At 47.4% G+C, this 10,541-nt stretch overlaps 2 protein-coding genes across 3 annotated transcripts in view; one reads left to right on the top strand and one right to left on the bottom strand.

Moving 5' to 3' along the window:
- Positions 1–128: 128 nt before the first annotated feature.
- Positions 129–947, bottom strand: LOC149338914 (complex III assembly factor LYRM7). Its single transcript, XM_089547811.1, has one exon. It carries the CDS (start codon positions 727–729, stop codon positions 403–405), a length of 327 nt encoding a protein of 108 aa, XP_089403937.1. The 5' UTR covers positions 730–947; the 3' UTR covers positions 129–402.
- A 185-nt stretch (positions 948–1,132) lies between these two features.
- Positions 1,133–10,541, top strand: part of LOC149338912 (transmembrane protein 161B-like) — a 32,820-nt gene continuing 23,411 nt past the window's right edge. Inside the window, exons 1-6 of one of the 2 annotated variants that reach the window (XM_089547810.1) lie at positions 1,133–1,193; positions 1,323–1,407; positions 1,586–1,686; positions 1,916–2,014; positions 4,049–4,318; positions 9,500–9,654. In XM_089547810.1, the coding sequence (XP_089403936.1) occupies positions 1,405–1,407; positions 1,586–1,686; positions 1,916–2,014; positions 4,049–4,318; positions 9,500–9,654 (628 nt within the window). In that variant the 5' untranslated portion in view covers positions 1,133–1,193; positions 1,323–1,404. Of the gene's footprint in view, positions 1,408–1,585; positions 1,687–1,915; positions 2,015–4,048; positions 4,319–9,499; positions 9,655–10,541 lie in introns of both variants that reach the window. The other variant, XM_089547809.1, reaches the window with a different exon arrangement.

Below are 10,541 nucleotides of genomic sequence, written 5' to 3'. Positions count from 1 at the left end.
TGTTGTCAATGGCGATGGGAATTTTTTAATTCTGCTGAGCAAGCCGAGTGCTTTAGCGGTGTTTCGGTTTCGGAAGTGTGTGTTATAGACACGAGAAAGAGAAAGACTGCGAGAAATAGCCACAAAAGTATAATGAACACGTGCAGTTTTATTAGGCAAATGAAAACAGTTCTTATAAACATTCAGTTGAACAAAAGAACTACGACACGATTAAAACTGCGGTGTTTAAGTCATGGTTAGGTAGGCTATCTAATGAGCTGCGGTTGCCTCTGCATTTGTAGACAATGAGATCGCGAACATACAGTTATTTCGCTATCTGACCGCTGATATCGTGGCCAGCATGGCAACGCTGCTGGTAAATACCAACGTACTGCGCATCCACCTGCAGAGGACGTCCTCAAGTCAACGCTGACTCTTCGTTTCGTTGGTATTGCAAGTGGCGTTGTCCTGCAGGTGATGCGGCTTCAGCTGCACCTCGTAGTTCCCTTTTTCATTCCTAACGGCCCTAATCACATCCGTCTGAAGGACTTTATCGACGTCTTTAGCCGTTTTCAGGAGCTCCTGGATTTTGCTCGAGTCGGTTTCGTTTAGGTTCTTGACGTACTCTTCTTTCACCCTGCTCCTCGCTGCCCGTATCGTATCTGGGTCGCCTTGAAAGACTTCCAGGATGACACGGTGGAGGCTTTTGTAGGAGTTCAGAACCAGCGACCTCGCGGAGCTGGTACTCATGTTGGATTGACGAAGATCGCAGGAGTGGTAGCTGTAAACGATTCCTCTGACCGTACAAGCACACGTAGACACAGCGTTCGCGCGTCGATGTCCACTGATGTGTTCAGCTACATGACAGAGGATAAAAAAACAGCGAAGATGTTACGTCCACAACACCACAATTTTGGTGCGACGTACCCGCGTGCGTCGGCTGCTAAATACTTGGCTATTTACTTGGCTATGTTCGGCTGGTGCGGTGTCGTCTCCGTGCCATATAAACTATGCTCTGTGCAGCTAAAATGCACCAACATTAAATTATTTTTCATTTTTAAAGTTGTTTTAAATTTAAAACTCATTAATATACAACACAAATATTTATATGTTGCTTTGTAATAAATTTTTTTTTAAAATAGTCGCAACAACAACCTCAAAAGCCGCGGTTGCGAATCGCTCTGAAGCGGTCTGCTGCTAAAAGAAGGTTGTAGGTGCGTTCTCAACTTTCACGCTTATTATTCGCCTTTTAATGCGTTTGCTGAAAGGTCCTTTTGCAGCAACGCAAATTTTAATCGCGTAAAGAGAGCGGTATAACATCCAGAGCGCACTGTTTCTCGCAGTTGAGCTGGAGATTCCCGTCGCAGCAAATGATCGGATAAAACGTGTGGTCAGCAGCGGCTTACCTAGGCTGCCAGGAGCACCATGGTAAGCGGTTGAATTGTTTCCAAACTGTGACTGCGTGCAGTTTTTACGAGGCAAAAGCGTGTCTGCATGCCCAAGTGCAATGGTGGGGATGCTTGACATCTTGAAAGTAGACGGCTCTTGTATCGCAATATGTGCCCATCTACTACGCACTACTAAAAAAAAAAAAAATTGTTTCCAGGCGCTTTTCGGCGTCCAGATTGTCATTACCATGATAATGGCCAGCGTTCTTCAGAAACTGTCCCCACAGTATTCGATATCCAGGTGGATAATCTGCAGAAGGTAAGCGGGGTATGTTTTTGCAGCCAGTTTCACTCGATCGAGAGGTCGAGCGGTGAATTTTCGTCTTCTTTCTTTAATTTTGTGTACAGGCCCTAGCATGCTGTCAGTCTGAGAGTAGTTCGAGACTAATCTCAGTCTTCACTAGATTGACTCTTTTACGAGGTCAGAGTGTCAACGTATACCTGTTAAGACCCACTCATACTTCATGCTGTTAATTACTCTCCTTCAGATTGATACGATATCTCCATCCGTCCGATGAAGAACTGAAGTCTCTTGCTGGAATCACGGGAAAGTCCTTCAAAGGAAAAGGCAAAAGGGAGAAATGGAGGTAAGCTCTCTCTCTCTCTCTGCTTTCAATGTGCGACAGCGTACGGCTGGGCATTCTAGCAGGGTTAATGACCTCTAAAAGACAACACCTTTATTTGCTGTCAGTGTTCTACGAAAAAAAAAAAAGACTATTAATATCGAGACATGGGAAGGCAAAAATGAGGGGCTCGTTATGACCAACAGTCACCGAAGCCAAGAAAAGCAGGGAAAGTTTCTATTTCTCTTTTAATTTGTGGTGTTGACAAATGAGAAATTAATAGTGTAATTATCTAATTGCTGAAAGGTAATTGATTAGAAAAATTATAGAGGCATTCCCCTGTGCTTTCCTTGGTTTCGGTGACTGTTGGCTTCTTTGAGTTGTATTATGTGGCATGCATATATCGGACAGGAATTGCATGTTGATGGCCCTGCAGTTCTGTTCACCAGAGCCTTCGTTTTCTTGGCTCTGAAACTGTCAGTCTTGTCTCAACATCCCCGAAGCTTTACTAGGCATAGTTGCAGGCCGACCTTGTTGAGCGCTGCACTTCCACTGCTCTGCTAGTAATGTCATTGTGCTGCAGCCTTTTGTGTCATAATTTCCAGCAGCATGCTTGTGAAAGTGTCTTCTTTTCTTATCTTGGGCGAGGAGGCTATCCTGCGAAAGCTTTCATCCGGGGTAGTTAACCAAGAGTGGCCGTCTGTGTAGCAGGATGCAAAGAGGACAGTGAAGACTTGAGAAAAACTAGAAAAGATGGCAAGAGTGCCCTTTTCACGCTCTTCCATGCATGCGAAATTCAAGAAACAGTGACACTGTTTCGGGGAGGTCATCCAGTAGTGCAGGTAGTTTGAAAGGACCCAGAACTAGCCTGGTGAAAATGGCGACTCGGCAGACTTTCAGCAGGGATACCCATTTTTGCTGGAAAAGCACTTTTCCAGCTGAGATGACATTTTGCAACTGGAAATGGAAGAGAATCCAGCTGAAGCTATTCATAGTCCTCTGCGCCTCGGAGTCCCTCTAGTGTACACATCTTCGTACCACTCACATCCTATGCCGTGTAATCAGAGTGCTGGTATTGTAGCTTAAAGTGCCATGATGTCAGCATTGAGTTCATGAGTGTGATGCCTGGGAACTTTGGGAATGCCCGGACAGTGCATTTCGAGAACATGTTAGTGTACGGCAAGCAACATGGTTTTACCATTCTCACTGCACACTAGGCATACTTCTTTTCACGACTGGCGATGGACATGGATCGAGCACCTTTACTGTTATAGCAGTATAGTGTCCTCCGGAGCACTGTCCGATGGTTTCGTTTGGTTTGATTTGTCGGGATTTAACATCCCAAAGCGGCTCAGACTATGAGAGATGCCACAGTGAAGGGCTGTGGAAATTTGAACAACCTGGGGTTCTTTAACATGCTCTGACATCACGCAGTATATGGGCCTCTGGAATTTCGCCTCCGATGGGTGCACCTCAGGACATCCACTGGAAGAAATGCATCTCCAAACTACCTGCGCAGCACAGGAACCAAAAAGTGATGGCGAAATCAGATTCAAAACGGCATTGAAAAGGCAGTCAGTATAAGAGTGAAATGTACAGCTAGATTTGTCACATCACATCATATGATTGCCTGTGCATTTTGCTAACCCATGCACAAATATCATGGTCAGTACCGCCGCGGTGACTCAGTGGTTATGGTGCTCGGCTGCTGACCCGAAAGACGCGGGTTCGATCCCGGCCGCAGCGGCTGGAATTTTTGGAGGAGAAATTCTAGAGGCCCATGTGCTGTGCGATGTCAGTGCACGTTAAAGAACCCCAGGTGGTCGAAATTTCCGGAGCCCTCCACTACGGCGTCTCTCATAGCCTGAGTCGCTTTGGGATGTTAAGCCCCATAAAACCAAACCAACCAGATATCATGGCAAGCACTGAAAAGGACAACAGTGCTTCGTTGTTTACGTGGTGTTTTCTTTTTTTTTTGTTACCATTGTTTATGTGCTGGTTACCTTCCACGGCGTTTGATAAGCAGCCGCCTTTATCTGTGTTCGGGAACCTCTGTAGGCATCGGAACGGTACCCTGGACCGTGACGGGAGGGACCACGAGGAGTTCCTGGTGCCCAAGAGCGTACCGGTGGTGTTGGAACCGGCGCCCATCACGGCGGGGGAGGCCCTTCAACTGCGCTTCTACGCCGACTACCAGTGGCTGTTGGACTTTGCGGTTCATGCGGTCGCCGTGTACGCCCTCACAGAGGTTTACACCCACTTCTTCCCAGGGCGCGAGGAGGTGAACCTCAGCCTCGTCTGGTGCCTCCTCTTGCTGGGCTTTGCCACGTATCTTTTGTCATGGCTCCGGGGAAGGTCTTCAAAAGCACCACTGGCCAAAGTGCAGAGGTGCTGGGAGGGTAACCGTGTAACTTTTTTTCACAATCACTTCTAAGAGCACATGCACTAAAGCTCGGTTGTATGGCAGTTCAATACGTAGAAAGCATTACATATTAGCTTATGCCCCTGTAAAGCGGGCAAGTAAAGTGCACTTACGGAGAGTGTCACTCGCTGTAAGCATACTTTGCCACATCTAAACGACGCAAGTGGAGTGTCACTCGCGGAAGAGTGCACTCCGCTAGGAGTGCGTTCACGGACCACACTTTGCTGGCCGAGTGCGTAGCCTCACCGGCAGCGACTTCAAAGGCAAAATATGTACAGTGCATAAAAAGTACTTACAACTTTATTTTACATGCTGTAACACTGTTTTTAGAAAAAATTTGTTCCTTATAGCTTTAAGCGAAGCAACAAAACAAAGGAACGAGATCAGATGCAATATCGCTGCCCACCGCCATCTTGTTTGTTGCCGAAATTCAGGATGATCTTGGGTGGTCTTGGCTTTTCTTCTATTTCTATTTTATTTTATCGTTAAAAACTGTTTAACCTCGTTTTATTTGCGCTATCACGTTCAGCAGTCAAATATTATGAGTCCTTTTTCTTTTCCATCGTCGTCTTCAGAAATTCCGCTCATTTTCTGACGCCATTCTTTTTTACTACGAATGCACTTCGCTTTCCAGTTTAGCACCGCGTAGCCCAAAGTGTCACTCGGAATGCCGAAGCGCACTCGCCGTAAGTGCACTTAACTTATGCGCTTGACAGGGGTACTAGAGTGCATAACTGGGCATAGTAAAGGAGTATGGACACCGAATATACAGTGGTGTATTTTCTTTGAACTGTGAACAGACAAGGGAACAGACAATGGACGATTTTGCTCGGGGTTGGTACCCGTCGGATTAGTACTTACTCACTAAAAATGCTCGGTAGCACATGGCAAAGCAGGGCCTATAATGAGACATTCCCAGAAACCAGAAGAGATGTGTAGTTTTTGCTTGTAAACCCATGACATCATCACAATTGGTGGAAGACCTTGGTTGGAGGGTCTCCTTTGAGGGTAGCTGCCCTGTTTTTATACATACAAAAAGAGCACACACAGGTGGCACGGATAGCACCCATATTTTCTGCTCCGTAGATTGCAGTTTTTTATTATTTTTAAAAATAAAGCAGTGTAAGAAACTCTTTTCCGAAAGAGTAGGAACTCGGCAATGGTAAAATTTGCATTCAAGGTTACCATGCATTGCAACAGGACACACTCAGTGCTTTTGAAAACCACACATCTCACCCTTTTATCCAATTTTGATTTGTTTCGTTATGAAATTATAAGCAGTGAAGGAGAGATGAAAGGAAGTATGACTGCTGCAATTTATTTAAATATTGTCACGAGATGCTGACAGTGCCATGAAAAAACAGAGAAGCAGGTTAGCATGGCACTGCATTGAAACTAACTCTTTATTGGGCTGACTTGCACCCATGAAGAAACCGAACAGCTCGGCAGCGGCAGTAGCAGCAAACGTGCTCGACTGCCATAGAAGAAGAACCTTCGAGATAAGGTGCTCAAGCAACTACGACAATCCAGAAGATTGTCGTAGTTGCTTGAGCACCTTATCTCGAAGGTTCTCCTGAGTAGTGGCACATGGCTGCAGTCATTTGTGATAACACTGGTCGCATCTCGCCTAGCAAACTCTCATGCAGACAGTTTTGAACAGGAACAAGTGATACAAAAATTTCTTGGCATTACTCCCCTCTCTCAAAAAAGCATCAGCCGCATGTTTTACCAAAAAGTAAGGTCAACAAGAACATGGACAATGCAAAATAAACAGGGAGCGCCAACACATAGCGCCCATTAGCATGCATGATGGGGGTTCAGGCGCACTTCATAATAGCGACTTCACTAACAACTTCATAGTCAAGTTCCCCAATTCTGCAAACAGTTTTCTACGGGCCCAAGTAGCCGTGCAAAAGTTTTTCACTGAGTACACGGGTTTGAATCTATGTCCACACTCATACACGGTCACCTGGCTTGTATTCCACGTGTTGATGGCAGAATACGTGTCAGGTGCATCAACCTCAAGTGAGAAAACGCAGTTAGTTCATTGTGATTTATACATATGAAGTGCCATGGGGAAGGTGTGCCCAAGGTGTGTCAAAAGATGACTTATACCACCTGTCTGCTCTGGCTAGGCGAGACCAGCACTGCTCTTAACTACTGCCGGCAAAGTAACCCCACCCAGCCATTATGAAGGAATTTTTGCGGAAGACATGCCAGGGAGCTTAGGCGACCCAGACCGGAAATCTTATACTTCGCCTGGTGGCAGGTCAAATGGTGCGCTACTGGAAAAAGGTCCGTTCTCTAATCCCCCCCCCCCTTTTTTGCTTAATGGCTTGAGAGGGGTTAATTCTTTTGTGGTTCGGCCCCCAGGTTTAACCGCATGTTCACAGAAAGTTCTCTGCTCTACTTTTTGTAGATGGAAAAAGTAATACCTTCGTGGCGCGGTGCAGTTTACACTCTTGGATGGGGAATTGTACTTGGAATTGTACTAAGTGCTGCCACCTGTCGGTGTAAAAAGTTCAAATTTGAGTTGCCTTGGACCTGGTGAGCCCTGTTAACTGTTGCCACTGCGTGGCCCTTGACAGAGTTGTTTGATCTCACTTTGGAAGTGGAATATTTGACACATGACGGGAGGGAAAGGAAAGAGGGAGAGATTTTCATTTTTACTTGCCCTGAGTTGCTCGGAGAGTGCTGGTGGCTGTCATAGTTGGGGGAAAGAAGCCACACTGCCCAGAAAAATTACAAATTCAGCCGCAGTTACTGAACTGAGTGCTGCAATAATCGTCTCATCATCATCATCATCAGCCTGACTACACCCACTGCAGGGCAAAGGCCTCTCCCATGTCTCTCCAATTAACCCTGTCCTTTGTCAGTTGCCGCCACTGTATCCCCGCAAACTTCTTAATCTCATCCGCCCACCTAACTTTCTGCCGTCCCCTGCTACGTTTGCTTTCTCTTGGAATCCACTCCGTTACCCTTAAGGACCAGCGGTTATCTTGCCTTCGCATTACATGCCTTGCCCAACACCACTTCTTCCTCTTGATTTCAACTAGGATGTCATTAACTCGCGTTTGTTCCCTCACCCACTCCGCCCTCTTCCGATCTCTTAGCGTTACACCTATCATTTTTCTTTCCACAGCTCGCTGCGTTTAACTTAAGCTGAACCCTCTTTGTTAGCCTCCACATTTCTGCCCCATAGGTGAGTACCAGTAAAATACAGCTGTTGTACACTTTTCTCTTGAGGGATATTGGTAAACTGCCATTCATGATCTGAGAGAACCTGCCATGTGCGCTCCACCCCATTCATTCTTCTAGTTATTTCCCTCTCGTGATCGGGATCAGCTGTCACTACCTGCCCTAAGTAGACATATTCTCTCACTACTTCCAGCAAACACGCGTTAATGGTATCCTAGTTGAAATAAAGAGGAAGAAGTGGGCTTGGGCAGGGCATGTAATGCGAAGGCAAGATAACCGCTGGTCCTTAAAGGGCCCCTGCCCACCCTCGGGAAACAAACACTCTCTACCTCTCTTTGAGCGAGCCTCCTCTCCTTCCGTTCCCTCCTCGAAATTTTTCTCTCCTGCTCCTCGTCGAGTAGGCTCGTCAAGGCAAAATCACCCCTTCCTTCTCCGATGTAAGCCGGAGTCGTGGTGTCTGTGGAGTGCGTCACAGGGCTACGTCATGGCCCCGCCTTCGATAGAATTCTTTTCTTTGTTTTTGCTGCTGGGTCTGTTCGAGGGGAGGGGGGGGGCGCTGCGTGCGCGCACACTGAACGATCGAGAGGCGCGATCGGCTCGACCACCTAGACTTGTTAGTGAGCGCATCCTTTCATACATCTGTTTGTCATTCCCAGTTAGCGAGCCACCTTTTCATTTTTTTTTTTAGGCCTCCCCACCGCTTCACGAGCGGAGGGGTGGAAGTCGGTTCTGTTCGAAACACACGGGGAAGTGCGGGGTTGCCGTTTGCTTTTCTTCATGTGTGTTTGTGTTCTGTGTATTTGTGTCTTTTCTCCGCTCCGAAGCCCATGTCGTTCATTGGAGTCAAGGCGTACGCAAGATGCATGAAGGATAAGCGGTGTCTGTGCGGAGCGGTCAAGTGGGCGAGCGAGGGAAAGGCTCTGCTGCACTAGTAATTAAAACCTTGTTTTGGGGGGGCTTGCATAGAAGAAAAAAAACTGAGAAGGGAGCGCGCACGCAGAGCGTCTCGTGACGTGATCACGGCGGGGGGGCGAACCAACTCCCTCAGTTTTACTATTTTTTACTTTTTATGACTAGGGTTCAAGACTGTCGCCGCACGCTCCCTCCGCAGTTTTTTTTTTTTTTGTTCCTTCATGCGGGTTTGTAGGCATGAGCCAGAACAGAAGGCGCTGCGGAAAGCGTTGTGCAGACGACGCGACGCCAAGGCTACGCCCAACCTTCTCCCGTCAGTCAGAACGATGCACCAATGGAGTGCCTTCAGCGAAAGTAACCCCCCCTGACGTCAACGGGGTTCAGAGTAGTGGGCCGGGCCCGTTTTTGTTGAAGGAAAGAACGAGCGGGCTTTGATTTGAATTTTCGCAGCTTTTCGGGGCGCGCATAGCTCTAGTATTTTGCAGAGGTTATCTTCGATGCCTCATCTATGCAGTGGGTTTGTTTTTCAAATATGTCCGGACCCTGGTAAGTGGCCCTTTAAGGCTAACGGAGTGGATTCCAAGAGAAGGCAAGCGTAGCAGAGGGGCGGCAGAAAGTTAGGTGGGCGGATGAGTTTAAGAAGTTTGCGGGAATATGGTGGCCGCGGCTGGCGAAGGACAGGATAAATTGGGGAGACATGGGAGAGGCCTTTGCCCTGCAGTGGGCGTAGTCAGGCTGATGATGATGACTTCCAGCACTGCACCACCAATCATCTAGCTGTTGCTTAGTCCTGCCATTGCATAATCCAGTGGGAGGGCAGGTGTGGCAAGCTTGGAAAAACAATCTCTGATCCACTACAAATGTGCCATGCATAGAAAGAACCCAGTTGATGAGAGCTTGGTGGATTATTAGGGCTGTCATCAAGTTTGGGTCTGCTCGGAACAAAGCGTGTGCTGGAGTCCTTGACTTGCGCCCAGCAAGGTGCTCTTCTCGCTTACCGCCCTCTACTTCCGCGGTGAGGAGCCGGTCGGAGAGCGCTCGCTCTGCCTCGTCTCGGGCTTCACCTTCTTTGTCTTCGCCATGGTGGTGCTCATCGCCGACGAGGAATTCCTCGAGTTTGGTCTCCGCGAGGGTGAGTGAGCGATGCAAACCCTTTTCAACTCCCCGGGGAAATTTTCTGCTCACAGAACAAACTGGCCACCTTGGGGAGCGAATGTGTCAACACCAGAGCAAATTGTGCTGCCAGACTTAGCAGAAATCTGGAGTGGCGGCATTAAGATGGCGGCTTGCAGAATGAATGCTCAGTGAGTTAGGCACAACCTGGCATGTAGTTATGTCCAGACGGCGTAGAACCTCACTGTTACAGTAGATGACCGGCTGTTATGGTTTTCATGGGACCGCAGAGAAAAAAATAAATATAGCAGCCGGGAAACGCATGTAAAAAAAATGCAGATCTTTTCTTTCTCTATACTTCTAGCAAAAGCAACATGTTTCTCTGGAATTTGTGACAGGTTCTCACAATTATCTCGCATGTGCGTAACGTCCGAAATGAGGAGCTGCTATGTGGGAGGGAAGGCACACGGAGCAGGCGAAATTCAGGCAGGCTACACTATCCTTGTCTAATGGAACCTAGAAATTGCGACTAGAAAAACGTAGATTACAGTGGCATGCCGTTACGCGCACACGCTCTACAGCTGGGCTGTCAAAACACTGGCACAGGTGAAAAACTATTGTGAGGTGAATATTTGCGATGCACCATGCGGAAACTCTTTGTCACATTGTGATGTAACAGTCCAGTTTATATTACATGGGTTTCTGTGAGAGCTAGGGTGAGACTGGCTCGCGAAAGCGCAGCGCACCCAGGAGCGTAACAGTGGAGTTCTACTGTATAATGCAGTTTTTTCCTTGTATACTTCTATATAGAATCGACTCCTGGTGATTCAAGCTCAAAGTAAACTGAAATTTGTTCGAGTTATGTGGAGTTTGATGGTGGTGGGGTCAAAGCCTGTATTTAAGTAG

This window comes from Amblyomma mixtum, chromosome 6, assembly GCF_055824585.1.
Source record: "Amblyomma mixtum isolate Tamu chromosome 6, ASM5582458v1, whole genome shotgun sequence".
In the NCBI taxonomy this organism is placed as follows: Eukaryota; Metazoa; Arthropoda; class Arachnida; order Ixodida; family Ixodidae; genus Amblyomma; species Amblyomma mixtum.
This window is presented reverse-complemented; position numbering and strand designations above follow the sequence as displayed.

Coding starts and splice junctions, on each gene's coding strand:
- LOC149338914 (XM_089547811.1), bottom strand. CDS start 729: ATGAGTACCAGCTCCGCGAGGTCGCTGGTTCTGAACTCCTACAAAAGC.